At 36.2% G+C, this 27,887-nt stretch overlaps 6 protein-coding genes and 1 long non-coding RNA gene across 15 annotated transcripts; 4 read left to right on the top strand and 3 right to left on the bottom strand.

Moving 5' to 3' along the window:
- LOC104712085 (GATA transcription factor 8) lies at nucleotides 1–2,593 on the bottom strand. Its single transcript, XM_010428899.2, has 3 exons — nucleotides 2,227–2,593; nucleotides 1,324–1,589; nucleotides 1–1,176 (listed from the first exon to the last, which is right to left on the bottom strand). The coding sequence occupies exons 2-3, from the start codon at nucleotides 1,555–1,557 to the stop codon at nucleotides 430–432; spliced, it is 981 nt and encodes a 326-aa protein (XP_010427201.2). The 5' UTR covers nucleotides 1,558–1,589; nucleotides 2,227–2,593; the 3' UTR covers nucleotides 1–429.
- Nucleotides 2,594–9,496: 6,903 nt separating this feature from the next.
- On the bottom strand, nucleotides 9,497–13,711 carry LOC104712084 (protein ENHANCED DISEASE RESISTANCE 2-like). 3 transcript variants are annotated; one of them, XM_010428898.2, is made up of 16 exons: nucleotides 13,416–13,711; nucleotides 13,163–13,319; nucleotides 12,902–12,976; nucleotides 12,753–12,806; nucleotides 12,594–12,659; nucleotides 12,285–12,507; nucleotides 12,170–12,216; nucleotides 11,995–12,095; nucleotides 11,652–11,812; nucleotides 11,494–11,565; nucleotides 10,947–11,392; nucleotides 10,639–10,866; nucleotides 10,375–10,527; nucleotides 10,051–10,290; nucleotides 9,869–9,970; nucleotides 9,497–9,773 (listed from the first exon to the last, which is right to left on the bottom strand). In XM_010428898.2, the coding sequence occupies exons 2-16, from the start codon at nucleotides 13,313–13,315 to the stop codon at nucleotides 9,684–9,686; spliced, it is 2,211 nt and encodes a 736-aa protein (XP_010427200.1). In that variant the 5' UTR covers nucleotides 13,316–13,319; nucleotides 13,416–13,711; the 3' UTR covers nucleotides 9,497–9,683. The 3 variants fall into 3 exon arrangements, with proteins under 3 accessions (XP_010427200.1, XP_019085712.1, XP_010427199.1); XM_019230167.2 differs by having other exon boundaries at nucleotides 13,163–13,329; nucleotides 13,416–13,709; XM_010428897.2 differs by having other exon boundaries at nucleotides 13,163–13,332; nucleotides 13,416–13,693.
- A 417-nt stretch (nucleotides 13,712–14,128) lies between these two features.
- LOC147939006 (uncharacterized) lies at nucleotides 14,129–14,783 on the top strand. The gene is made up of 2 exons (XR_015566471.1): nucleotides 14,129–14,333; nucleotides 14,439–14,783. It is a non-coding gene; the product is annotated as an uncharacterized LOC147939006 (long non-coding RNA).
- A 487-nt stretch (nucleotides 14,784–15,270) lies between these two features.
- Nucleotides 15,271–19,136, top strand: LOC104712081 (U-box domain-containing protein 3). Its single transcript, XM_087466319.1, has 5 exons — nucleotides 15,271–15,811; nucleotides 16,334–16,621; nucleotides 16,712–16,828; nucleotides 16,918–18,732; nucleotides 18,824–19,136. Exons 2-5 carry the CDS (start codon nucleotides 16,346–16,348, stop codon nucleotides 18,887–18,889), a joined length of 2,274 nt encoding a protein of 757 aa, XP_087322445.1. The 5' UTR covers nucleotides 15,271–15,811; nucleotides 16,334–16,345; the 3' UTR covers nucleotides 18,890–19,136.
- LOC104712082 (E3 ubiquitin-protein ligase WAV3) lies at nucleotides 19,124–22,056 on the bottom strand. 3 transcript variants are annotated; one of them, XM_010428895.2, is made up of 3 exons: nucleotides 21,610–22,056; nucleotides 19,293–21,106; nucleotides 19,124–19,206 (listed from the first exon to the last, which is right to left on the bottom strand). In XM_010428895.2, the coding sequence occupies exons 1-3, from the start codon at nucleotides 21,811–21,813 to the stop codon at nucleotides 19,179–19,181; spliced, it is 2,046 nt and encodes a 681-aa protein (XP_010427197.2). In that variant the 5' UTR covers nucleotides 21,814–22,056; the 3' UTR covers nucleotides 19,124–19,178. The 3 variants fall into 3 exon arrangements, with proteins under 3 accessions (XP_010427197.2, XP_010427198.2, XP_087322446.1); XM_010428896.2 differs by having other exon boundaries at nucleotides 19,293–21,103; nucleotides 21,610–22,038; XM_087466320.1 differs by having other exon boundaries at nucleotides 19,124–21,106; nucleotides 21,610–21,954.
- Nucleotides 22,057–22,691: 635 nt separating this feature from the next.
- LOC104712080 (putative F-box protein At1g77650) lies at nucleotides 22,692–24,875 on the top strand. 4 transcript variants are annotated; one of them, XM_087466323.1, is made up of 4 exons: nucleotides 22,692–22,899; nucleotides 23,008–23,233; nucleotides 23,314–23,815; nucleotides 23,893–24,875. In XM_087466323.1, the coding sequence occupies exons 3-4, from the start codon at nucleotides 23,773–23,775 to the stop codon at nucleotides 24,645–24,647; spliced, it is 798 nt and encodes a 265-aa protein (XP_087322449.1). In that variant the 5' UTR covers nucleotides 22,692–22,899; nucleotides 23,008–23,233; nucleotides 23,314–23,772; the 3' UTR covers nucleotides 24,648–24,875. The 4 variants fall into 4 exon arrangements, with proteins under 4 accessions (XP_087322449.1, XP_087322447.1, XP_010427191.1 ...); XM_087466321.1 differs by having other exon boundaries at nucleotides 22,707–22,899; nucleotides 23,314–24,875; XM_087466322.1 differs by having other exon boundaries at nucleotides 22,769–22,899; nucleotides 23,008–23,815.
- A 650-nt stretch (nucleotides 24,876–25,525) lies between these two features.
- On the top strand, nucleotides 25,526–27,887 carry LOC104712079 (putative RNA-binding protein ARP1). Of its 2 annotated transcripts, none has more exons than XM_010428887.3 (6): nucleotides 25,526–25,827; nucleotides 25,917–26,064; nucleotides 26,421–26,553; nucleotides 26,650–26,695; nucleotides 26,808–27,039; nucleotides 27,694–27,887. In XM_010428887.3, exons 1-6 carry the CDS (start codon nucleotides 25,642–25,644, stop codon nucleotides 27,735–27,737), a joined length of 789 nt encoding a protein of 262 aa, XP_010427189.1. In that variant the 5' UTR covers nucleotides 25,526–25,641; the 3' UTR covers nucleotides 27,738–27,887. The 2 variants fall into 2 exon arrangements, with proteins under 2 accessions (XP_010427189.1, XP_010427190.1); XM_010428888.3 differs by having other exon boundaries at nucleotides 25,571–25,827; nucleotides 27,700–27,887.

Below are 27,887 nucleotides of genomic sequence, written 5' to 3'. Positions count from 1 at the left end.
TAAATAATTAACAATTTATAACATTGGATTTTAATTAACAGAAACAAAAAAAAAATAATCTTTTAGCTAAACAAAAAAAAGAAATAAAATGAATCCTCACAATAAAAATACAAAGAATTGAAAGAGAAAAAAAAGAAGAAGAGGAAGAGATAATGTAATACTTAAACACCTAATTTTTTTTTCTAATGTCTTCAAAATCTTCTGATCTTCCTCAAACTTACTTTTCCTCTGTTTCAAGAGTTTTTTTTTGCCCATTCACACTACAAATACAAAATACAAAAACACAATCAATTCTCATCTAACTTTTTTTAATCCCTCCCAAATTGATTGCTCTCTTCATTCCATCTCTTCTAATGCTAAAACTTTTTTCTGCTCAACTGACTCTTTCCTACTCCTGGCAAATCGATATCATCTTTTATTCTCGTGGTTTTAGTCAACACCAATGTAGGCATTGTTCGGAATCAGGTCTTGCAGATCATTCTCTTCGGTTATGTAGCTACCATCACTGCATCTCTTGCTTCTCATCTCAGCCACTTTCTTGTGTGAGTTTGAGTGAAGAGCTGGAGTGAATGTTGGGCTAGCAGCTGGACGGTACTCCGGGAAAAGCCTCCCTGACTTGTAACGCACGCCACACGCGTTGCAAAGCGTCTTTGGTCCCATAGGTCCAAGCCTCCACTGTGGAGTCTTGGTAACCTCACAGTGCATACATTTCCTAACCGGATGTAGCTCTGAAGAATACGAATCGACATTGTTTCCATTGACTTCGAGATCGATCCCGGAGGAAGAAGAGGAAGAAGTAACCTTGGCCTTCTTCTTCTTCTTCTTGTTGATCATCTTGTTGTGGTCAGAGAGAAACTGCTTCGGTATCCTAATGATGAGACGCGAGTCTGCCCCGCACACATAGTTGTTGTCTTTGACTCTGTCCTTCTCCTGGACTGGTGGACGAGGACGTTTTGTGCGTGGACGACCGTGCTTGCCAGGGAGGACAAGTGAGGTTGTGTTGGTGGTTTGGGACGAGGAAGAGCTGCTTTCGAGAACCGACACTGGACTTGAGCTCCTGAATTGGCTATGAGATGATGATGAATCCGTGTTTGTCGAAAACGAATCTTCCTTCTTCTCAACCAAGGACTCCTCAACGAAGCTTGGTGGTCTATCCACCTTAACAATGTCCTCAAACTGCAAATTTCACCACAGTAAAAGAAACAACGTTAGCCAAATTATATATAGAAACAATTAAGCGCCAAAAAATACAAAAACAGAACAGCAAAGAATGCGTATGTTAGCATAAAACTAAAGAAATATAATAAGCTAAGAAGAACTAACCGGAACATATAGCTCAGGTGATGAGTCAGAGTTGGTGGTGGTGTTGGAAGAGAAGAGAGGGTCGGAAGCGGCGGGCCAGGTGTCCTGAGGAGAGGTCCAGATGGTAGGGAAAGAGTCGGAGTCACCTATGCCGAAACCGACATCGATATCTCCACCGGGGAAATCCATGAGGTCATCCATGTTGTCAAAGAAGTTGCCACAATCAAGATCCTCAGGGAAGCTTTGTCCAATCATCTTCGTCTTACAATTATTGCTGCAAACCTTAGCTGGAGGGAGAAGAAACAAATTGATATATAAAAAATAATGAGGAGATGGGCTTTAATATGTGAATGAATGAGATATATAGAGAGAGAGAGAGAGAGAGAGAGAGATAGAGGAAAATGACAAGAGTTTGAACAGGAGAAGTTTCTAATGAGTTATGTTTATGTCTGAAAAGTTTTGAAAATTTGAACCAAATTTTGGAACCACCTTAAAAATCAAAAATTTTGAAAAATAAACATGCTTTGGCCCACCTTTTCTGATTTTTTTTTTTTTTTGCTTAATAGTAATAATGAGGACCATTCTGTATATACAAATTCAATCAAAAATAGACTTAAAGGGTCCTAAAAAGTCAAAAGAAACACCGTTAATTAAGCATTCTTGGGTTATCTTTTCTTCTAGAATTTGTTGTGTGAAAATGAAGGATTAAAAAAAAAAAAAAAAGTAACACTACAAAAAACTTCAGTTACAAAAACAGAGTGTTAAATTCAAGATTGGTTAGAAAGAAAATGGCTCCACCGACACTTCTTGAATTATGCAAAAAAACATCAAGATTCCTAAAAAATCCATTACAATTCCGAGAATTCTACAAAACAAAAGCAAAAGCCAAAATGAACAATGAGAAGGAGGAGGAGGAAATCAAACCTCTGTTCTTAGTGCTGTGCAGATCGTATGAGAAGAGAGAGAGAGAGAGAGAGAGAAAAGGTATCAAATTTGAGAATATAAGAAGAGAGAGAGAGAGAGAGAGAGAGAGAGAGAGAGAGAGAGAGATTGCTTAGAAAGGAAAAAAAAGGAGTAGGAGTGGGGAGAAGTGAAGAGTGATTGATTGGGAAAAATATAGGGGGGGGGGGTTTGAGTAATGGAGAGAGCAATGGCTTCTCTCTTATTATTATAAAGAGTTAGGTGTGAGAAACACTTCTTCTCTCTCTCTCTCTCTTCTTCTTTTGCTAGCTGTATTTTACCATTCCTTACCCTGTCTTCATGTGGAAGTCTCTTTCCTCCTCTCTCTCTCTCTCTCTCTCTCCAAAATAAACATTTCATAATTTTATTTTATTTTTTTATAAAAAATATCATAATCTCACACCTCTCCCCTCATGTGGGTTCCATTTCTCATTGAGACTTTACCAAAGATGATTTATTCACAAACCTTGCTTAGCTGTACCAAAAGTTGTTTTTGTTTTAAGAAAAGCAATGGTTTTAAGTAAAATCTCATTAAAGCAAAAAAATTCGTTTAAATTAAAGTTTTACATACATCACCTTCACCTTCTCTCATCTATATCAACAAAGCTCATTTATCCCATGCTTCTAGGTTCAATTTCTTGACCCAAAAAGAGAAAATTTGTTATTTAAGTAAAGAGTTGACGTAATTAGAAGTAAATACGGATTCTTATTTCTTAAGATAAAAGTTAATACTAAGATTTTTAACGCGTATAATTCTTGTAGAGTTCTCTAGTCATGGTTTTGCTCCTACCGTATATGAATAAGAAAAGTCAATGAGATAATGGGAAGGTGAAATGGCACGAAGGAAAAAAAATATATACGACGTTTACGCGTACATGTAATTCCAGTTTTATTATTATTGTTTTGTTTATCTGATTTTATTCTTTCTTTTTTTTTTTTTTGTTAGTTTTCTTCCCATTGTTTTAGAGCCTTTTTAGGCCGTGCCTTAGATAGACTACGTGTTGCAAAGTAAAAGTATGTATAGACTTTTTCTCAAATACATGTTAGTATGTTACCATTTTTTTCTTGTCAAATTACATAAAAGTCTATTACTCATAGGCTTAAGGAAACATGACTCCACTCTCTATCTTTCTTTGTTTTACTACAAAAAAAGTAAAGCTTCTTAGTTTTATATTATTTCTTAGTGTACTAGATTTCGCGATTGGAATATTTTAGGCCTGGGCAATCGGTTTTTTCGGGTTAATCGGTTCGGTTTTTTCGGTTTTTCAAATTCTCGGTTATTAAAAAAAGCTGCCGAATTAAACTGAATTAAATTTCGGTTCGGGTTATTCGGTTCGATTATCATCTTTAAAATCTGTTCCGAACCGAACCGAATCAGTAACCGAACTACCAAAATAATTCCGCCGATCAGTTTGACTTTCCTCTCACAATCGGCGCCGATAACCAAATTTTTCGGTTTTCTCGGTTCGGTTTACTCCGAATGCCCAGACCTAGAATATTTTATGTTCTTATAATCATAAAATGTAGTGCTCTTCCCATTAGCATCTTGCAGCATTTTGTTAGAATAAGTACAACCCATCGAGCACAAAAAAAACTTCCTTGTGAGTTTTGAACCAAATAAAATAGTTTTATCATGAATATTTGCCCCTCGGACGATGTTTGTATGCTCAAGTGGCAAATATTTCTTTTATATCTGACTATGGCCTTAAATATTTCCTAATTATATTAACTTAATCACTAATTAAGCATATCAGTGAAGTTTTAACAAATTAAATTTAGTTGTTTAGTTTTTACTTTGTTTTCATTATAGTTAGCTAAAAAAGTCAGGCAGTATATAGATGAACCTAAATTAAACCCTATATATAAAGAAGAGTTGATCATTTTCTTGTTAAGCTATCTTGAAAATGAATAAAGTGATTATAAATTGATCTAATCATATTTTTCTGGTAGATATCATCATAAGAATTTTTTTCTAAGTCTCTTAGTCTTACTGAACAATGATGATACAACAAATTATGAAAATAATCGGATAAACTTAATAGGTTAACAATTTAAAACAAAAAATTAATATAATAAGTTTGTGGAGAACAACACTGCATGCAGTCACCAAAAATCGAAGACACAATGAATTCAAATCCAAAGAACTCCACATTCTTAGACATATCTAATGAGTTTTTCTTTGAGATTATCCTATATCACCATTTTTTTAGACTAACTTCAACCATACCCTTAGCTTCCTTACTTCAAACACACTCTTTCCTAAAGAAATACAAAATTTTAAATAAAACACATGATCTACCTATTTAATTTAATGCTGATTTTCTAAGGCTCTACTTTTTTCACTTTCTTTTCTTTTATTTTTTTTTTCTTCCTTTTTTAGTGTAGATTTGCAGTAACTAACTTGGACATCACTCCATACACGATCACTTTCTTCTGAAAGACTTCTCTCCCCATTACTCTCCAAATGACAAAAAGCTATACGAAGGTGTTACTTTTTTATAATAATATGTTATGTATATATCGTATCTCGTCAATGGTTGTATGTTGAGATCACTTCATGCATTATAGCAAAATAATGTAGTATTAAGTGTTTTTTTATTCAGTGTCATGCTTATTATGCTATCAAAAATGTTGAAGCTCGCCTATGGTTGGGGCCAAAAATGTTCGTATAACTTCCGGCATAAAAAGAAAAGGTACTCCCTTATGTGTGTCTTCGATCATTAAACTTAAATTGATTAAGACATCTCAACAAATATTGATTAAAACGAGTAGATTTGTACAGGAAACCTTAGTTTCATTAACCAAATAAAGTTTTAGGTTCCAATAAAATAACTCAAACGCATATGTACGTATATTTTTTTTATATACGAAAACGCCATATATGAGTTTGGTAAGACTTTTGCTTTAAACCGGAATATATTCATCATATAAAAAAATAGAAAAAATAATAAATCCAGATTTACTGAAAGAACTATAAAACCCTAAACTATTATATTAGCATAATTTTACGCTTTGTATTAGGAAAAGGCTAAAAACCTCAAAAGATTACTTTCTAATGATCTCAACAAGTACACATGATGACTAAATAAAAGTTACAACTTAAATGTGTCCATATCACACACTTAAATTTGCCACCTCTATGGATCTAATATCACAAGAGTAATACAACAAATCCGTGACACATAATTTATTTATATAGTTAGCTATAGTAATAATTAATGATGATGATCGATGATACAGAAATGTTGGCGGAGTAGGAGGTAGTAAATTAATCATTATTACGTACGGTTGACCGTATAATTATTTTGATAACGTATAATATACGATTTATGCGCGCGGACCGTATGCGTATCTAGTCGGTGGAGGGGATTAAGCATGTGCACACAGAGAGAACAGGTGAGAAGAAGAAGAGGGCGCGGGTGGTGACTTGCGAGCAAGTAAGTGCCCATGTTTTCTTTAGGACCCACTCTTTGTCTAAAATACGTGAGAAGATACGATTGGGATTGTCTCCACGCTCATTTTTAAAAAAAAACTTGTTTAGGTCGATTATATTAAACTAATTTAACTAAACTAAAAGTAGGAGATTAATAGAGAATGCGAGCAATTTGAAAAAATCATTCAAGCAATCACGTGGTTTTGCCTCGGGATCGGTTCTCTTACTTCTGACAAATGAATATTTCTAAGTGGAAACGAATTAGCATCTAACACGTGTCCAACAATCTCCACGTTAGATCATGTGACGTTGTGGGTCCTAGTAGTGTGCGAGCTCTCTACTAGCTCCTCTCCTTTGGAGAAGGGAGAGAGAGGAAGCGACTCACTCACTCACTCGATCGGGGGGGTACGAATGAATGAATATTGAATACGACGACATGTCTCTCTTCTACTCCAAAACAAAGTCCTAGGATCAACGGATCGATTCGGTTATGAATTATTGCACTAATACTCTATCATCATATCCACATGCACTGCTTTTTTTGTTTTGGAATACACAACTTTTTTTTTATTATCCGATTTGTATATATTCATTTATTTTGATGTGATTTGGACTATTCATGAACCTCTCTCAATTTTTTTTTTTTTTGTATAAAGCAGTTTGTCAGCAATTCTTCACATGGTATTTGAACTAAAGACACCAAAATACTTACATTTGTATTTTTTTTGTTGGTCTAGACCAAAATCAATTTTTCTATAGAAAAGTTGTTTAGTTATATAGTCCCTTCAACTTGGGTTTATTAACTTAAGAAGATAAGACTCTGCCAATTACTTTTACTCGAAAGTTTAGTTTCAGATAATCAAACTCGATAAAAGGTAAAATTATTACAGTCAGCCGGGATCACTGTTAGGCCAATGTTTATAGGGAGATCAGATGAAGTGTTCTTAGGCTCTTTAAAAATGAAAATAATTGAATAGTGGATTTAAGATCAGACTCATTGATCTTATTCTAGAATTGTTCTTGGGTCTGATCTTGTGTGACATGTATCTCTTGGATTGGTTGAGAATATATGGAATAAATTTGGACATTAATCTATGTATTAATTAAATAAAATGTTTGTCTTGTTTAATTAATTAAGTAATATGTTTGTTTGTTTTTTAAAAAAATTTTATTTACAATGTTTTTTTTTGTTTCATAAAAATATGGCATTGTATTTTGAATTTTAGTAAAAGTTATATAAGTTTGCAATTAAAATGTTATTTTATAAATTTTTATAATTGTAATATGTTTAAGAATATTAATAAACATTATATTATTAAATAGTATTAAACATTCTTAAATTTTTTATTAAACATTAATCTATGTATTTATTAAACATTCTTGAATTTCTATAAAAATATTATATTATTAAATATTAAGATCTTAAACATGTTCTCCCAATAACTAACTTTTTAACAAAAATTCTTAACTACTAATTTTACATTATTTTCACAATATTTATACTCTAAGAACACCTTAAACTGATCTTCCTATAAACATGCCCTTATGTCGTTTCTTTATTATTATTTTTTTATTTTTATATAATATCGGGATCTAAATGTTGATAGTTATACACAGTAAAGACATTAGTATAAATCACTAGACGATTTAGTTTAGTTTCGATATAATACAGTATAATATAAAAAATGTTCAGATGTAACACACAATACTTTTCAAAAACACTTGAAGATCTCAAATGCGTCGATATTTTTGAGACTGCATCGTACAACCTGTAGTCAAACAAAAATGAAAAATATTGATTTACGAAAGAAGAAAAAACAAACACGGAGAATCGAACCATCAACATGATCTTTCCCATATGGATTGACATCAAACCAATTGAGCTCAATAATTTTGCTAGTGAATTAGCAGTTCATTGCTCGCTATATATTGTCACCGGAAGACAATTCACTCGATTAAATGTTTTTTATTCATGAAATAGAAGACTCACTGTTGATATTCATATGTAACATTCGCGAAGGACGGTGATGGAACTTTCCTTACACCATTTTCTGATACAGCTAGCTATTTGACTTGATGTTAGATTGTTAGTTTACAATCTTTCGCCACATAATCACAAATATAGATGACCTGTCATCAAATTTTCATACATGTATTATTTATCTTTTTTTTTTCCTTTCTATATTCTCATAATTTGAAAGGTTGAGAGCACGTTTGAAAATGACACCAAAAATTCGAGAAACAAAAAAAAAAAATCAACCAATTGATAAAAAAAAAAGAGCCTATGGGCGAACCTCAGCTCGACGTGAAAAGAAAATATAAATCGTTGACAACGCTTAATAGTGTTGAGTCGAGTACGTATCGAACTTCTGAAATCGGTACTTGTATGATATATCACGTGCAAAACAGATAATCATGAAAACATGAGAATAAAACAAAAAACACAAACTCTTTTCAGCAATGTCGACTCTCTCTTGGTTACCAATTTGATGAATTTAGGTGACAAATAAGCGAACAAAACAGCAAAGCAAAAGTAACACAAACAGGTTTTACTCACCAATTTAAAGCAGTTTGTCAGCAATTCAGTCTTGTGATTTTTTTTTTTTTTTGGACACTTGCATTGTAGTACAATTATATATCCACTAGCTAGCGCTATTCTACGAGGTTTGTCTTGGTGTTTTTTTCAACACGTAGTTAATATGTTCACATCTTATTTATATGCTTTCTTTGAGCCTTCGTTTGATTCATTTGAAATGTGAATACTTTGTATTTGGGATTACCGGTAATAAGTAATAACGGACGCGCTTTTTTCGCTTTTTCTTTTTGGGTATGTAAATCTGTGCTGGTGAGTCATTTCAACGTTATATGAGTTGTGGTTGACCAAATGACTAAATTGATTTCTTCATAGCATGTTTAGAGTTTAGTGTCCGGAGACGAACTTCTTGCTACTTTCGGACGCAAAAAATTATGATGCATGGAAGAGGTGGAATCATCCGTCACTGCTTGGAGTGAATGTATGCTACATTAAATCTGGCGGTTGTGGATGATGATAGATCATTGATCAGTAAAATGTTGAAAATGAAATGATGATTGAACAACATGCATAAAAAAAAAGAGATACATGTTGTAATGCTAAACTTGAAAACCGTACGAACTTGTATATACACACGATTGGTAAAAAATGGTATAATTGTAGAAAAATAAAAATAAAAACAGAGAAAATATGTAATTTTGTCAGAAATATTACAAGATGATACATAGTCAAAAAGATCTTGACTGAAAGGATATACATAGAAAAACAAATATGGTTTCTTTTACTTAGAAAATGAAAATAAAAAGCAAACGGGAAAAAATAAATAATAAACTAGGAAAACAAAACAGAGGAATAGTTTAGAGATGTGTCGGTGCCGACAAATGAACCGGAGAAACCTGTATCCCATTGAAAGAGACCTCCTTTGCTTTCGGAGGCACGCAACGCTATTCAACCCCACAGTTTCTTATTCATTAATCACAGTCACTCACTCTATAATAATATGGGTATGTAGTCCCAGACTTCCAATATCAATTTAAACTTTATATATATTTTCTTATTACACTCTTGTCAAATTGAGAAAGAAAAAAGAATCGTACACTTCGATCGGACCACTTACGTCTAAGCTACGTGATTGTATTTTGTATAAAAACCTATTACAATGTAGTAGGGTTTAACGATCAATCAAAGGAAGAGCTGTTAACTGTTGCGCAAGTAACTTCTTCCTCTGTTTTCTTATATCTGCATAATACTGAAATGAAGCGCTCTTGTGGAGTTTTCAATCTTATCAACAAGTTTATTTATTCAACATTGGATCAGACACCGCAGGGAATCAAACTACTGATCCTTTTCTATACGAGTTGACATGAAAAGGTAAAAGAAACACAGCTTTTTCAAAGAAACAAAAGTCGAAAACGTCCTCTGCTCCTGCCCATATTTTTTGTTCTTAGGGATGTCTCATCTTTCTTTTACAGACTTTGAGACATCAAGATAGTTGAGTCGACATGTTCCTATTAACAGTTCTGGTAGTTCCTCTGCTGTATTTGCCTGCATGATTCGTGTTGAAAGCGATCATTATGTGATCCATAAACAGAACAAAACATCTTATTAAAACTTAAAAAACATTGTTCTGTTTTGGTTACCTGTATCAAAAACGCCATTTCTATAACCAAGTTGTTGAGATATCCAAGAACAAGATTGGTTACACCTCTTGCAACAGTTGAAGACCCAACATCAACACCAAGCTGATCCGAAGAAACAAAAGCATTATGGTGTTGTAACCGGATTAGTACATATACTGTGATTTTGATTCATGTTGTTTTACCTCTAAGTAGTTCTTGCCGCGGGTGTAACGAACTTCAAGCGCCTGACCAACCAGGCAAGCCTTCTTGCCAACACTTTGTTTCACAATCCATGAACCTTTTGAGATATGAGGGATTAGTTTAAAGCGCGAGTTGCGATAAGCATCATCACCATTCACAAAACTCTGTAACAAAGGATGCTCTTCCAATGGAGTTTTCAGCATATAGTACAATGCTAGACTGTACATTGCCGAACCAGGGACCTGATTTATACATTTTCTATTAGTTTTAAGTCTCTTGACTTTTATAAAATCAATGATTCTTTAGCATAGAAGCTCTTTATTCACCTGCATGTTTACAATGAAGAAAAATTCTGGACTGCCTTTTGCTGCATATTCCTGAACTAGACCACCTAGTCGTCCACCAAGATCATCTTCACGCTTATCCGAACTTATCCAGTCTGCTCCAATCATTTGCATCAATGTGCCATTGGCCTTAACCTATCGTTTGATAAGTACCAACATCATCATCATCATCATATATGTTGAATGAGCATTTAAGATTCAATAAGAAGCGCAATCACACATTTATATAGCTAGAAAATGGATTACCTTTTGACGATCTTCTAGATAACTGTCCCCGCGAATCAAGAATGTGGATGGGTCCGCGGTAGACCAAGTACAAGGCAGAGTGAGACTTGAGTCTTTTTGAAGTGTGGCTCCATAGAAGAATGTGTTATTTTCTTCCAAACCCACCTCTTGTAAGTCCATATAGCCTTTCTTATTAATGGCTAGATCTTGAAGTTTCTTGACAATACCAGATGGTGTTGGTATCTTGAGCTATATATAACACACACATACAACTTTGAAATTAGTTTGATCTACAGACTACAAGCAAAAGGGGTTAAGCAGAAAATTACCTGATGTCCTTGAGTGTAAGGAGAGGTATCAATAAAGCTATCAAACTCTGTGGACTCGTTGGGCTCAGGAACGTCGAAAAACTCATCAGAAGCATCATTTAGGTCCATCAAACTATTGCGTGCTGAAGAAGGTTTATCCATTTCATCAGCCTTCATAGTCTCTTGATATACGTCTTTGGCCTCTGTTTTAAGGGGATAAGTGTTGATTTTGGGCAAGCAGGGTTTGGTTACCATGAACTCCCCTGACACGAACTCAGAGAAGCTGTGTCCTTGTCTCGCTTTAAACATTTCGCGTAACGCTGCAACCCTCTCAACCACACGGATGGTAATGGATCTTGCAGAAGATGGCCTCATGTATAAGTTCCAGCTTCTCCAGTCAATGGCTACCATATGCTTCACTAGTGAATGTTTCCCTTTGTTCACTGGAGTCACCACGTAACCACCACCTACATTTTGATGTCCCATAGATTCTATTTAGACCCCTTGTAACTTTTGATAAGGCATTCTAATGAAAAACCAAATTAGGATTTGAAGTAAGAAACTTTACTTTTGACACAAGCACGAACGTATCCCTTCTTTGGTGGGCACTTCTTGTGATAGACAGAGTGGCAAAGTATCACTGTGATATTCAAAGTGAAGAAGGTTATAAACCCTAAAACTCAACGAATCAAGAAAACCCAAGAACCTTATCAAGAAATATCATACCATATGTTCCATCTTCTTCTCTTCGCCAGTAGCGTCGCAGCAATAAGTCTCTTCGATTCAGGCCCCATGGCAGCCAATCACTATATAACTGCAGATTGATTATATCTGTGTGTCCATCAAGATGCTCCACCACACTGCCTTTGTAGAAACAGAAGTCCCATCTGCAAGAAATCCACCAAACTTTCAATCTCTTAATATATTTATCATAATTAACCATGTAAACCCTAAGACGAAAACCATATGAATCTAGCGAGTTAAAGCATCTATAGTGGCCGACATGGAAACGCAGTAAGTGATCAGACTCTATCTAATAGGACAAGTTCTTAAAAGTAATAGAGCTTACTCTGATCTTAACGGACCGAGAGACATTAACGTATTGAAAATATCCTCTGAGGTACCTTCAATGACCCCAACCGCCATTATTGCGGCATGATCTTCCCAATGCTGCAAGAGGTTTCAGCTAAATTAGATAAGTCAGAAACAAATTATGATTCACCTTATGAGGAAATAAACATTACCCTTCCGCGGGAATCCCAGTCTTTAGCTTCTTTGAAAAGGCGTAAACCTGAAATTTAAAAAAGCTCGGTAAGGCCAGCGGTTTCTTGAGTCGCAAGAAAGATGGTATTTTCTTACCGTTTTGGCATCCGAAGATTTTCCATGGAGAAGGTGCAATGACATCAGATGCTACCGTTTCGACATTCAATGATGATGACGAGTAATTCGTCGATGAGTGATTCGTCGATGAATAATTTGTCCAGTCCACAGAAATTTTGCGGCGTGACCTCTTTGATACATCAAGCTTCACGAGTCCCTTCTCAGCATGGGATACAAATTCGCAATCCGGAAGCGGAAACCCCTATAGAAACATAACATTCAATGTATATATAAGAGTCTCTCAAATCTTATATATCTATAGATCAACATGAAGGAGCGTTTTAAAACCTTTTGTGAAGCATCTTGTAATGATCGGATCCATTTGGCTGCTTCTTCAGGACTACTTGCTCCCAACTGTTCAAGTTCAGAAACAAAAAAGACCTAACTGGATTATTACGACAAACAGAAGCTGGAGACGATGTAATAGACAAAACTTGCCAAACAAACCTTAAGTTGATCCAAGTGGTTTGAAGTGTTGTAAAGCGTGAATATGAAAAGGATCTGAAACAACACCATTAAGAAAAATACTAATCAATAAACTTCTGCAAAATACAGAAATTGTAGATTCATCTTAATTAGTATCTAAAAATCAGTACCTTCCTATGGAAACTTTCTCTTCCATTGTCAGTGACACGAATACAACAATCTAAAGATGCTCTTCTGTCAGGTTCCTACACAGAAACAAAACCATAAGAACATTAAGTTTCTGGTTTTCCCTTCATCGAATGACTCCTTCGTTTACTAAATTATGTAGACGTTACATCTTTACGCAATCATTAGACATAAACAAAATGTATATATCCCACGAAACGAATGAAAATATTTTTTAAAAAATCAAAAAGAAAAAGGAAACAAACCTCATTGTGATCAGATGGAACAGATTTAAAGCTTGTAAGGGTGTTGTCGACAAGCAAGAAATAGCGTTTACGGGAAAATTGAAGGCCAAAACGGTTATGTCGGATGGTGTAAAGCCAACCTTCCATTCTTCCGTCGGTTTGAGACACTCCCATTTCTCTACAAATACCTTCTTTTTTTTTTTACTTAGTTTTTATTTTATTTATATCAAATGATTAAAAATTATACTACAAAGTTCATCAGAAAATACTTTACCACTTGCAATGCTTCTTCTCCGTTTTACGAATATATATTCAAGAGCACAAAACGTAGTTGCCTCGTAACTTGAAGCGATTCTCTGATTCCACCGAAGCGAAACAGAGAATCAAAAGTGTGGAAGATCAGTTATAAAGAAAAGTTTTTGTTTTCGTTACTATATTTTGTTTTTCTCTCAATCAAGAGAGAAAAACAAACAATTTTTTTGTTCTCTCTTTTTTATTTTTTTGATGGCCGTCACGTTTCGTTTTGGTTATTAAACTTTAACTTGGTTGGTTAAAAATTGCTTGCTATTTGTGAGAGGTTAAAATGGTTGGCGCTTCTTGTCTTGGACTTTAAATTCTATAATTAGCTTCTTCCTTTTTTTTGCTATTCGCTATGCCTTGTCTAAAATTTTATTCTTGGACCGACTAGTCGAATCATTATCGATATAATCAGATTCTACATTGGAGAGCAACAAGTAACCCAAGAACAATAATTACACTACTAAGTTAGTATATCTAGGCCTGGGCAATCGGCCAAAATCGTTTAAACTGAACCGAATAAACCGACGATTTCGGTTTTCGGTACCGAACCGATTTACTGTTATAAACCGATCGGCGGATTTATAATTAGAGTTCGGTTATCGGTTCGGTTCGGTTCGGCAGACGATAACCGATCGGTTTTCTCGGTTAAAGGAAACACCATATAAAAGACAAAACCCTATATTTTTTAAAGCATCTATGTTTTCTAATCTCTTCCGCCTCTCTTCACAAAGAAACCCTCTTCTTCCTCCTCCTTTTACTTCCTCTTCTTTGTTCTTCTTACCACTTGAAGCCATCGTTTCAATCCTTCTTCTTTGTTCTTCTTGTACCACAAATGGATATTGAGCAGACTCACGTCCAACCCGATTACATAGCCGAAGAATTGGCACCCAAGGTATGCATCTCACATGGTCTCGAACCTCTCTTATTGTGTCATTTATTGATTCAGTTAGTGATTTATTGATTTAGTTTGTGATTTACTTCTCTTTTTCTTTCGTAGATCTGTAGTTTGCGCCTTTGGACTATAGCATGACCTTGTCCTTCCAGTCCAACAATTGGATCTCATCTCGAAGATAGAAAGGGAAGTTTACCGTCGCCTTTGCTGTCATCGTGGTTCGCATCGCCGTTCCTGCCGCTGGCTCACCATGAGCAATGTATCGAAAACCCTAATTGTTAATGTGTTGGGCCTGTCATTTTGTTTATTGTAAAATTTTGTTAATTGGGTTTCTAACCAGTTTGTAATTAGATTTGTTTTTTTTGAGCCCATTAACTTTATTTTGGTGTATTTCGGTTAATATTAACCGAAATAGAAAATATATCGGTTCAATTCGGAATTGATTTAAAACTCGAAAACCGACCCGAATAACCCGATTACCGAATAACCCGAACCGAAATTTAATTCGGGTTATTTCGGTAAGATTTTTAGATAACCGAAATTTTAAAAAACCGATTAAACCGAACCGTTTAACCCGTTTAAACCGAATGCCCAGATCTAAGTATATCGTTCGACCATTACAAATCTTCTTTCGAAACTGAGACAAGACAAGAAACAAGAATTCGTTGTTATGAAGGACACTAAACAGATTCAAATCGTAACAAAACAATAACGGGCCTAACCCATCAATTTGTTTCACACGGCCCAACATATCTTTTGACTATTTTTCTGTTTGGTGTAGAAAAAAGTGAAAAAGAAAAGAAAATCATAATAATCTAAAAAAACTTCTGCTATATGTATGTTGACAAAACACAAAAAAAAAAAAAAAGAAAAAAGAGATCTGAAATTTTTTGATCATGTATATATAAAGAAAGCCATATATTACCCAAAAACAAGAACATAACAAAATTAATCATTGTACCTTTCTCACCCTCCAAGGACCAATGTATCTTCTTCTCCTTTGACATTATTACTCCTAATCTCAAAAAGTTAAATAAAAATTCACAATTTCAAACCTTAACTAATCTTTTGTCAAAGCAACAATGTAAAATTTGTTGTAATAGTATAACCTTCTTTGAGTAAAATAACATATAAAAATAATAAAGACAGCTTTAAGATTTACCAACTCTCCACAAAAACAAAAACAGTAAGAGATATATGTACCTGCAAAAAAAAAAACCCAACTTGGGGCCCCCGCCATTACTTAACACTTACTATTTCCCTTTTCTTTTTCTTTTTTTTTGTTACCTGCATCATCACTCTCTTCTCTTCTCTCTCTCTTCTCTCTTTGTGTAAGCAAAGAACCAATCTTTAGATAAATTAGGAAACTCGTCGTCACTTTGGAAGAAGCTCGAATGATCGATCGCCTTCTTCTCTTGAAACCCTCGATTCCTTTCTTCTTCCAGCTTTCAATAAATCAGTTGAATCTTCTTTCTCGGGTATCATCTTCCACCTACTTACATTTATTTCTTAGGTTATATTATGTAATAAAGTTAGGGTTTTTTTTTTTTTAGTTTAGTTTCCTTATTCTTCTGGGTTCTGGTTGAATTGTCTTCTTTTTGTTGAGATTCTTTCTAGGGTATTCGTCTATTCGAGTTGATTTGATAGGTTTATTTATTAGATTCAAATGAGGAATAAGTATATTTTTCTCTGTTGTTTTCCCCCTCCACTTTATTAGAACTGAACTGAATAAGAATAGTTCCTTTAAAATAAGGCAACAGAGAAATTTATTAGAAAGCAGAAACATCTGTTGAGAATGTGTTCAAGTCTCTGTTTTTTCCATAAGAGATGACTGAATCTAGTCAAAAGTCAAGTCTTGTCTTTCAGACAATATGTGTCCAACAGTCAAATGCTTTTTAATGTGTTCAGATTTTTTTTTTTAACCGACACTTGTTCAAAGTTATTATCAGGTTATTCTGAAGATTATAATGTTGATGTGTGTGTTTTGTTGTTGTCTCCAGCTTGATAGTTGAATGGATCCTGTGCCTGTTCGATGTCTTCTTAACAGCATATCTCGGTATCTTCATCTGGTTGCTTGCCAGACCATTAGATTTAATCCTATCCAAACATGTATTGGAAACATGGTTCTTTTGTTGAAGCTCTTGAAACCGTTGCTCGACGAAGTTGTTGATTGCAAAATACCTTCTGATGACTGCTTGAATAAAGGGTGTGAAGATTTAGATGCCGTTGTTAACCAGGCTCGGGAGTTCTTAGAGGACTGGTCACCTAAGTTGAGCAAGCTGTTTGGTGTAAGTTGATGCATATAAACGTCTCGTTTTTTCAGCTTCTCTGCATCTTTCAGAAAAATTATTCAGTGCGTTGTTGTTGTTCTTTTGCAGGTGTTTCAATGCGAGGTTTTGTTGGGAAAGGTCCAGATTTGTTCTCTCGAGATTAGTCGCATTCTTCTTCAGTTATCACAGTCTAGTCCGGAAACTTCAAGCGTACAAGTTGTTGAGGTAAACTATAAAAAAATATTTCATTTTCTTGCTCTTTGTGTCTTGATTGCAGCCACTTGTATTGTATTGATCTCTTGGAATGGTTTCAGCGCTGCGTGCAGGAGATTGAGAGTTTTAAGCAAGAAGGGACATTAACCGAACTCATGGAGAACGCTTTACGGAGTCAGAAAGAAGACATTACTTCTTTGGATAACCATCATCTGGAAAGCATCATTCAAATGTTGGGATTGATATCAAACCAGGATCTCTTGAAGGAAAGCATTGCTGTGGAGAAGGAAAGGATAAGATCTCAGGCCAGCAAGTCTAAAGAAAATGTGGAACAAATTGAACAGTTGATAGAACTAGTCTTGTGCATCCGTGAACACATGCTCAAAACTGAGTTTCTTGAAGTGGCTAAAGGTATCTCGATACCTCCATATTTCAGATGTCCTTTGTCAACGGAACTCATGCTGGATCCGGTAATAGTAGCTTCAGGACAGACATTTGACAGAACATCCATTAAGAAATGGCTTGATAACGGGTTAGCTGTTTGTCCCAGGACACGGCAGGTGCTGACTCATCAAGAACTCATTCCCAATTACACGGTTAAGGCTATGATAACGAGTTGGTTGGAGGCAAACAGGATCAACCTTGCTGCTAACTCTGGTCATCATTATGATGGTGGTGATGCCTCATCCATGGCTAATAACATGGGTTCTCAAGACTTCAACCGCACCGAGAGTTTTCGTTTTTCTTTAAGGAGCAGCAGTTTTACCTCAAGATCATCTCATGAAACTGGTAATGGATTTGAGAAACTAAAGATCAACGTGCCTGCCAGTTTGTGCGGGGAATCTCAAAGCAAGGATCTTGAGATATTCGAACTTTTGTCTCCAGGGCAGTCTTACACTCATAGCAGGAGTGAATCTGTTTGCAGTGTTGTCTCGTCTGTTGATTATGTGCCTTCGGTGACACATGAGATTGAAAGTATACTAGGTAATCACCAAAGCTCCAGTGAGATGTCTCCCAAGATAAACTCAGAAAGTTCAAGCAATGTCAATCATGAGCAGAAGACTTATGAGTGTTCTGTACAAGATTTAGATGATTCAGGAACAATGACGACTTCACATACCATAAAATTGGTAGAAGATCTTAAAAGCGGATCCAACAAAGTGAAGACGGCTGCTGCAGCTGAAATACGTCATCTCACCATTAGCAGCATTGAAAATCGTGTTCACATCGGGCGTTGCGGTGCCATAACTCCACTGCTGTCACTTTTATACTCAGAAGAAAAGCTAACACAAGAACACGCAGTCACAGCTCTTCTGAATCTTTCGATTAGTGAACTTAACAAATCCACAATTGTGGAAGCGGGGGCATTAGAACCGCTTGTTCATGTTTTGAACACAGGAAATGACAGTGCCAGAGAGAATTCAGCAGCAACATTGTTCAGTCTGTCTGTTCTGCCTGTCAACAGGGAACGAATAGGCCAGTCTAACGCAGCGATACATGCTCTGGTGACTCTTCTTGGGAAAGGAACATTTAGAGGAAAGAAAGATGCCGCCTCTGCTTTGTTTAATCTATCGATAACTCACGAAAACAAGGCTCGTATCGTGCAAGCTAAGGCGGTGAAGTATCTTGTGGAGCTGTTAGACCCAGATTTGGAGATGGTTGACAAAGCAGTTGCTCTTCTTGCAAATCTTTCTGCAGTTGGAGAAGGGCGTCAAGCAATTGTGAGGGAAGGTGGGATTCCATTGCTTGTTGAGACAGTTGACTTGGGATCTCAGAGAGGGAAAGAGAATGCAGCTTCTGTGCTGCTTCAGCTGTGTCTGAACAGTCCCAAGTTTTGCACTTTGGTCTTGCAAGAAGGCGCCATACCTCCACTTGTTGCCTTGTCTCAGTCTGGTACACAGAGAGCAAAAGAAAAGGTGAATGTTATATCCATCTTCTGCTGTTACACATAAAGACAGCAAGTTCGGTTTCTTAGTGAGATATCTGAATATTATTGTTCTTTTGCAGGCACAACAACTTCTTAGCCACTTCCGAAACCAGAGAGATGCAAGGATGAAGAAAGGTAGATCATGATTCATGAGGAGACAGAGATGTACTCTTCCATTTGGACAATTCCTTCGGGAGATTTATTTTGCTAGAAATTTTTTTTTCTTCTTTCATTTTGCCAAGAACATTAGCTGGAGAGTAGTGTCTTCTCTTCTGTCTCCTTTTGTGTTGGGTTCTTGTTGTATAATGTGTTAATGTTGTTGTGTAGTAAGTTACATGTATGTGCACTTCGTAAGTTTCGAGTATATATAGGCAATGAAGTTTTACTACAAAATATATTCCCAAACTATAAACCCAACTATTCATCATATCTATGTTACATTATGACCGCCTTTGCTTGTTTCCTTTACAGAAAAAAAAACAAGTTTAAGCTCTCCACTTAACTACTCGTACATAAGGCATTGGATTGATGTCAAAATTTGTTCTTTACCTTGGTTTTGGTTGTGAAGCAAAAGAGAGCAAGGGCTGAATGAGTCTATGATGTGATGGACTAACCAGAAACATGGCCTGTGACTGACGCAGCATCTCAGCCATTGACGGAGTCTGATAAGCCTGAACAAAGCTCAAACCGTCCCTTGAATTTCCCCTAGCTGTTGCTCTTTGCCACGAGTGTGAGCTAAGTCCAGAAAGAATATAAGCTCTTCCTGATGCCTCGTACACATGACTACTCCTCATTCTCTCTTGCATTTCCTTCAGCTCTGAGTCCAAAGCAACACAAAACCTATCACGGGATTTTGCTGCAACCATCTCTGCCAAACCCAATCTAAAATTCTCAATCGCTGTAACAGCTGCCTCTAAATCTCCATGCTCTGCTAAAGTTCTTGCTTGGGCTATTGCCTCTGCAGCTAAGAATCTGTTTCTTTGCCTGACAACTTCAATGGGAACAACTTCTTCTTCACTAACCTTTTCTGGTCTTCGAATCTGAAGCACGTGACTTTCAAGCTTTGTAGTTTCCTTTGTCAAAGAATCTATGTAGACACATCTCAGCTTTAGCAATGGTGTATGTCCATCTTCCTCGATAGGGATGTTGATTGAAACCAAGAAATCCCTCTCTTCATCGGCATAAAGATCACCAAGCTCAACCAATCCTGAGTGGCCATCATCAGTTACAAGGCTAGAGTAACTCCCGGTTTTTATCGAGCTAATTCGAACATTTGGGCACATACCCTCAATGTCTACTCTCAGCTCCTGCACTGCAACGCTTAGAAGTCCACCAATGCACTGCGCAAGAGCATCCTGGATCACAGACTCATTTTCAATGAAAGAGAAAGTTCCACCGGATAATTCAGAGACTGAGTGCATCACTGAAGCATCATGATCTGATCCAAACCCAAAAGAGTGAACAGGGATCTGAGGTAGCATCAACCTGTAACTTGGATCAGGATGGTTCATGGTATAGGTATCTTGCCCGTCAGACAAAAGGATAATGCTGGCAACAGAATTTCTCACTCTTCTATCTTCCATAACCTTAGCGCCTTTTTTAAGACCGTCGACGATATTGGTCCCACCAGTTGCAACCAATGAGTTAACAGCTTGAAGAGCTAGCTGTCTTCCAGCATCAGACATTCGGGTTAAAGGGAAGAGACGTCGAGCTGTTGAAGAGAAAGCAACCACTGAGAGCCTATCACTAGACCCAAGGTTTTGAATCACAAAACCCATTGCTCGTTTCAGAAGCGCTAGCTTAGTTCCTCCCATACTACCACTGATATCAAGCACTGTAACTAAATCAACTGGCGCTCGGCGATATTGAGAAATCTGATTACCAGTAACTGCTTTGAGATGTACTAATACATCAAAGTTCTCACAAGATTTGGATTGTGGTACAGCTGAGGCCTCTGGATACATTTTCATGTCCACCATCCGCACAGAACAACGGTTCTCCTTTTTCAAAGCATCAGTTTCACCAACAAAAACAGTCTGCTCCTCTAACCGTTCGTCATCATCGAACATAGCTGGCTCGGGATACCCTTGGTTTATAGCTCGTTGAGAAGGAGGTAAGCAGCGGACAAGGCTAATGGCTGCATCATTATTGGACCGGTCAAAGGGATTATAAGGAAGATCCAAACTCGGCTTCTGTATAGGGATTTCTTTCCATTTTGCTCGGCAAACAGGGCAAACTTGGTTGCCGTGTTTCACATTCGAAGCAATGCAGTGAAAATGAAACGCGTGCGAGCACTCCGCTGTGAAAATTGCATGGCCACAACCTTCCTTCATCTTAGTCAGGCATATAGAGCAAGTCTGCTGCTTTAGAACAACAACAACAAAAGAAGCAGAATTGTGAGTCAACAAGCTCATCAGAAGAAAACAAAAGAAACCCACATGAGACCAAGTGCTATTTAAGAAACAAACAATAAGGAATACTGAGAAGTATTATGTTATAAGGAATATAAGGTTTCAGTCTTCACTGAAACAAAACTAGAACTACCAAATAGACAACATGACCTTCTTCGTTACAACTAACTACACACAACAAGGCTGAAAGATCTGAGCTTTTTTTCATAACATTGCCAATTCACATATCTACCAAAGGAGGACAAGAACTTATACAATACTGATGAACATTGAAGATAGAAAACAAATCAAAACCCCAATATGGATATATACACTTAAGATTAATTTAGAACAATCAAAGAGAAGACAGGACAAACTCATGAACCACAAAAGGTCAAGTCTTTTTATTCTCTCAGCAACCAAAAGTAGCAAGCTTTATCACAATTACAGAGAATATGGGTCGTGATGTAACAAACCTTTGACGATCTGCTGCTACTTCTGGACAACCTTCTACGGTGAGAAGAAGAAGGCGTTGGAGTCATGGGCCAGTTAAGAGGAGAGAGCAAAGCAGTATCTGAATTCAAAGCCGACGATGGTGGTTCCTCCTCGAGGGTTCTTGGGAGGTAATTGCAGAGATTCAAACTCAAAGCTAGTTTCATCTTCTTCCATTTGCTCACCATTTTTTTCGAATTGAGTTATGAGTAAAACCTAGATAGAAACAGTGGAACCCAAGGAAATGCAAACAAACAAAAGAGAGAGGGTTTGAAGAATCGATGAGGGAACTGAGAGTTTGTATGGAGATTTATTATGAGGATGGATCAATCAATGGAAGTGTTGTTTGTTTGGTGGTGACGTTCATGTGTGAGAGAGAGAGAGAGGTTATTGACTTTTTGAGACTTGTGACTATTTTGACTTTTGGATTTTTGGGTTTTGTGAAAAGGAAATAATTAAAGTAAAAGCGACCGGAAAAAAGAAAGGTAATGCGTCTGCTTTATGTCATTATTGTAAACACTAATCAATTCAATTGTTAGGAAATACTATATAATTAAGGGTGATTATGGTAGTCCACTTCAAAAAACTATAGGAGTTAGATTTTGAATATTTATGGAAATGTAAATTTACTGTTTAACAATAATGATAGTATTTGCTTTTGAGTTTTATAAGATTTTAATAGAACTTTTTTAATTTGTTTCCCTAAAAATTCAAAAGTTAAATTGTAGTAAAAAAATTATTATTACTTTTTTTTGGAGAAGACATATTAAATCCAAATTAAAAGGCAAAACTTTTGAAATGAATGAAAAACTTTCACAAATCTTTTGACATTAAGCTTATCTTATTCCCTTTTCTCAAATTCTTTTAATCAACTTTGTGGATGATGGCATTCAAAATGTTCATAGTCGACACGTATATTCGTCTTTTTAAATTGACTAAATTAAATTGATCTATTATTATAGGTCATGGAAAAAAGTAGAAGCTTTTAGCTAATCTTTACGATGGTGGAGGATAGGATTCCCCTTTAAAGCCTAACTTTATAGTGTCGCTAAATTTCTTAAACTTTATGGGTGTCTAAGTCAACTTCAAAAGCTGCACTACATTTTTAACAAAATTAATTAGCACACTGTGAAATTCAATTTCCTCATATCTCTCATCTGTCTGCACTGCATTGGCTTTCCTCTTCTTATTGTGCAATCGATTCTATCGTTTCTACTGTTTCTGTTGAGCCCATTATTGGCCCATCACAAGCTCTTGACTCAATCAGATCCACGGTAATTTAACACCAACGCCATATGTTTCTTTTCTTTTCCTTATGCTTAATTATGAACCATACTACCATAGTACCATGTTGTGTAGCTTGAAATGTCTCTCTGAAGCAGATCAAATACACATTAAACAACAAAGGAATAGATAGCAAAGATATCAAGAATCTGAAAAACCTTCACTTCGATTCACCAACGTACCAAAATCGGGATAGATATAATAAATCTCCCCACACCACACCCATCAAGATTGGGATAAATAAATCACCAACGTATTGTTGTTCGCACGTTGCTTGGAATTCAAGTCCTTGTGACCTTCCTCCTTACTATGCTTGTCAACACGGTAAATGACAAACAAATTCAAGTGAATTTATATATATAATTGACGTTCGGTGAAAAGTTTTTTTTTTTCTTTTTTTGTAGATTTTTACTAAGCTCGGAGGATTTGGATTTGTTTCCATATAGTATCGAAAACAAGATACCCTAGGGTTTAGTGGTTTAGTACGTATAGTCTTTTTATTTATATGTGGATAAAAAATTGTGGGAAACCCTAGACGATATATCGTGGCTGTACGCTAGGAACAATCCCTTCTAGAAAAAGGGTTCCATATATGGCTTCTTCGTCGCTGCCTTTTGATCTAGTAGAAGACATCATCTCTAGGGTTCCAATGGAATCCCTGATACGTTTCAAAAGGACCAGCAAACAATGGTACGCTCTCTGCAACGACAAGAGATTCATCTACAAGCACTTGGGTCTCTCCAAGGAAAGGTTGATGCGGTTTTGTCTTGATAATGCTGAAATCATCAATCCGGCGACCCTAGATCTCTTACGTCTACCAGTTCCAGCCGAGTTTAGTTCTGTTGCTATTTCTTCTCACTGCAATGGATTATTGCTATGCCGATGGTACGGAGAAAGAGGACCAAGGTACGTCAACCTTGCAGTTTGGAATCCTGTTTTGGGCCAGGTCAAATTTGTTGAATCCAGTTCTCAACATATAACAGATAGATACGGTTTTGGATACGACAACAACAACAACCGTGACAGCTACAAGATTTTGAGAATTAGTTGGTGGTATTTGGAAGCTGGGGAAGTTGAGATATATGACTTCAAGTCTAAACTCTGGAGAGCCTTTTCTGCTACTTTGGATTGGTCTATGCGTTTTCCCTATCAATATGTGTCTTTGAATGGAAATATGTATTGGATTGCTGAAACTAAGGTTAATGGGAATCAGAAAACCTTCATCATAAGTTTCGATTTTACCAAGGAGACATTTAAGCACATATGTTGGTTTCCCTTTGAGGTGAGGCTAAGTGCTACTACCGGACGTGAGATTATTGATACAGTTGCCTTATCAGGTTTCAGAGTAGATAGGCTTTCTTTGTTTCGTGACTTTCGTCAATGCGTTGGAGACGAAACAAGGGAGATGGAGGTGTGGGTCACAAACAAGGTGACTGATGGGGTTGTCTCATGGAGTAAGTATTTTAATGTGGCTCGCCCTGATCTCCCCATCTTATATCCCTTTTTCTTCGAATACAGACCCATGAATGTACCGTCATTCTTTATCAACAAGACCGACTCTATCGTGTTATGGTGCGATAAAGTTGTGGGAGAGGATTATGCTTGTCCCAGCTTTTACGAAATTGGCCAGGGTGGGATCAAAATACAAGTTGAGACGGGACAACCCTTTAGAGGTAAACGTAACCCTTGTCTTACCAACTTTGTTTACGTTCCAAGTCTGGTTCCCGTTCCAGAATAAGATGGAGAGAATACACATAATAAGAGAGAAAGAGAGATCTCATGTATGTTGTAAGCTTTATCCAATAATCTTTATAAAAATAAAAATACAGAGTATATCTTTAAAACTAAGATGAAGCATCGGGTGACTTCACTTGATTTTTGTACGGGGTTTTTAAAACACTCGGTATTAATCTCGATGGCTATGTAAATTCTCTTTCAAGTTTCAAGATAGTCAAACTCTTAAAAACCTAAGTCATCCATTCAAGGCAAATCACATCTTTTATAACGCTCATAAACAGTTGACTGAAATATCTTCGAATCAAATTCGACAATTCTGATAATAAATTTATGATGAATTTGAAAAATAACTAGATTCTGTTATGTAAATCAATTTGATTTATGTTAAGATTTCAGATTTGAAGCTCGGGTAAAGAATAGCTGAAATCAGTTTACTCTAATTTTCAATTTTATTTTGGTGTTGTTGGGCTTAAAGCAAAAAAAAAAGTTACTTTGGGATTCAATTATAAAAACATACATGTAAAACAATAACAAAAGTTAAAATTTGGGACATATATCATGAAGCCAATCGAGCTGATCTCATCATTGCACCACAACATATTTTTTTAAATAAAGTGAAGTCCATATAATATTAATAGATTTTGCCGTCCAAAGCACCGGTTTACATGGCTAGTTTAATCAACAACATTGCTGAAACGCATGCATGGTCCATATCCGGCCGTAGCAGTGTTATTATGAGTTTTTCGTTTGCGGGGATTTGTATTCCCTATCGTATCAAGAGATGCATAATATATAAAAGTGAATAGCGACATATTGAACGGTGTAGTGATCACGTTAAGACTTACCTGTCCACCAATCTGCCACTCTTTATTTTAAACAAATTCTTTATTTATTACTGTATATTATTCCCCGATTTTTTATATAATTCAATTCACTCTCCTTCTCTCTCTATCTTTCTTGTCTCTCTCTTTCTCACACACACAACACACGATCCAATGACGACGAGCAACAACGTGAACGGATGTTTCGGAGACACGAAGCTGACCAAAGTGTTCGTAGGAGGATTGGCTTGGGACACTCACAAAGAAGCAATGTATGATCATTTCATCAAGTATGGTGACATCTTGGAGGCAGTTATCATCTCCGACAAACTCACTCGCCGTTCCAAGGGCTATGGCTTTGTCTGTTCTTTTCTCTCTTTATTTTCCCTCTTTCTTTTTTTTCTTTGTTCCTTTCTCATTTTGTCTTTAATTACTTTTTTTTTATATAGGTGACTTTCAAAGATGCGGAAGCTGCAAAGAGAGCTTGCGAAGACTCGACTCCGGTCATCAATGGCCGCCGTGCCAACTGCAATCTCGCCTCCCTCGGTGGTGGTCGCCTTCGTAAATCCCCCACCATGGCTTCTCCTCAACAACAAGGTCCATCTAAAGTTTTTCATTTACAAAAAAAAGTTATCTACACATAAATATTGGCCATAATGTCTCATCTAGAAAATTTACTATGCAAAAATTATGAAGTGAATCGTTAATTATTGCATGCATATGGGTGTGGATCGTGTGCTTTGATCATGTATATGATCTAATGCTTAGAGCTTTATCTAGGCAGGTCTATTCATTTACACTCCCATAGTTAGGTGACATTTTCAAGGATTAAAATCTTCATATGAATTGAACCGAAAGTCTACTTTGCCATAATTATTCAAACTTTTTGGAACCATCAAAATTTTCAAAACCAAACTTAACTTTATCATCAATGATGTTTTTGACATATGAAGGACAAAAAAATGGGAACAGGGCCACGCCACCACATGTAGGGAATCAGGCTCAATGGTACTACCCGGCCGGATTCACACACCACCAACATCAACTTCAACAACAACAACATCATCAAGCCGTTCCTTACTATGGGTAAATTATTTTCTACGGTCTAATCTTCTTCAAGATGTACGTCATGAGTTAATAAGGTGTTTGATATGTCTGGTGTTGATATTAAATAAATTAAAGGTACCCTTCCACCTACGTCGCCCCGAACATGACGACCTTCAATCAAGTAAGTCCTCTGATTTCTTTATTTAAAAAAAATATATATATATATATATATGGTTGAAACTATGAGTTTTTCACTCATGAAACTATTTTTGTGTGGTGGAATTAATGAACAGAAAGTTGGATACGTTGGAGCAACCTATATGAACGGGCACTATGCACAAATGCAACCACAACCGCAACCGCAATATTACCAACATCATATGTATGGTGGAGGGCGAGTTATGGTTGGGGCAAGTCCAATGGTGCCTTTCTACACTGTCTATCCTTATCATCAATCTCAAGCTATCGGGTTTCCACCACCTTCCTTCTCAAAACCCCTTTCTTATTCTACTCCTCCCATATCAGGTAATTGTCATTCTATTTCTAAACCTTTGAATTAATGACATGTTTTAGTTCAGTATTGCTTATCATCAGTCGTCTCTAACATCATTCACTAAGAAGATATCGCAAGTGACGACATAGTTTGTTAAGTAATTAAGTACTATTGCAATTTGCAACCATCATTGGGAAAAACCACACACGTATCCAGTTATCATCATTAGATGATTCTAATAATTACATTAATACAATTGGGATAAATGATTCTTAATTTAGCATAATCTAACATGTGCCTTTTCCACATGTAATGGTCAAATTCTTGTTTATCTTAACTTCTGTCTATCAGTCTATATTATTACACTGTATATATGCACAAAGTAAAATCTGATATGAGACATACGCACACATGCATATACAAGTTGGTCACGTTATGAAGTCGATGTCAGTCATGGCCTCATGTGCCCATGATGTGGTATCACATGGATCCACCCTCAGCTAGATAGGGCCAGCTTTGGCACGTGATCCTTCGTTGTAGCACGTGTCTCTGTAATAATGTAGTTGGATCTTGGTGCTTATATGTTAAATACTATTATTTTTACATGCAAGATGTTGTAATCTTGGTGTGTCGGAAAATCTATTAAACTGATATTATAAAGATTTGCTTTTCTGACTGTTGAATAGGAACAGTTGGAGGAGATAGCATACAGAAGAAGGCCATACATTGACAGACTACACAAGCTGTTGATCAATTGACTCAGCCCAAAAAAATTTATTCATTCTCTCCATCTCACCAACCTCTATTTGCACTGGAGACATGTATTTTAATTTTAAAAAAAATTTTCGTCACATTTTAATAATTTATTCATTGAAGCGAA

This window comes from Camelina sativa, chromosome 9 (assembly GCF_030686135.1).
Source record: "Camelina sativa cultivar CO46 ecotype springtype chromosome 9, ASM3068613v1".
In the NCBI taxonomy this organism is placed as follows: domain Eukaryota; kingdom Viridiplantae; phylum Streptophyta; class Magnoliopsida; order Brassicales; family Brassicaceae; genus Camelina; species Camelina sativa.
Note: the sequence above shows the minus strand (reverse complement) of the source record. Positions and strands in the feature narration are given on the sequence as shown.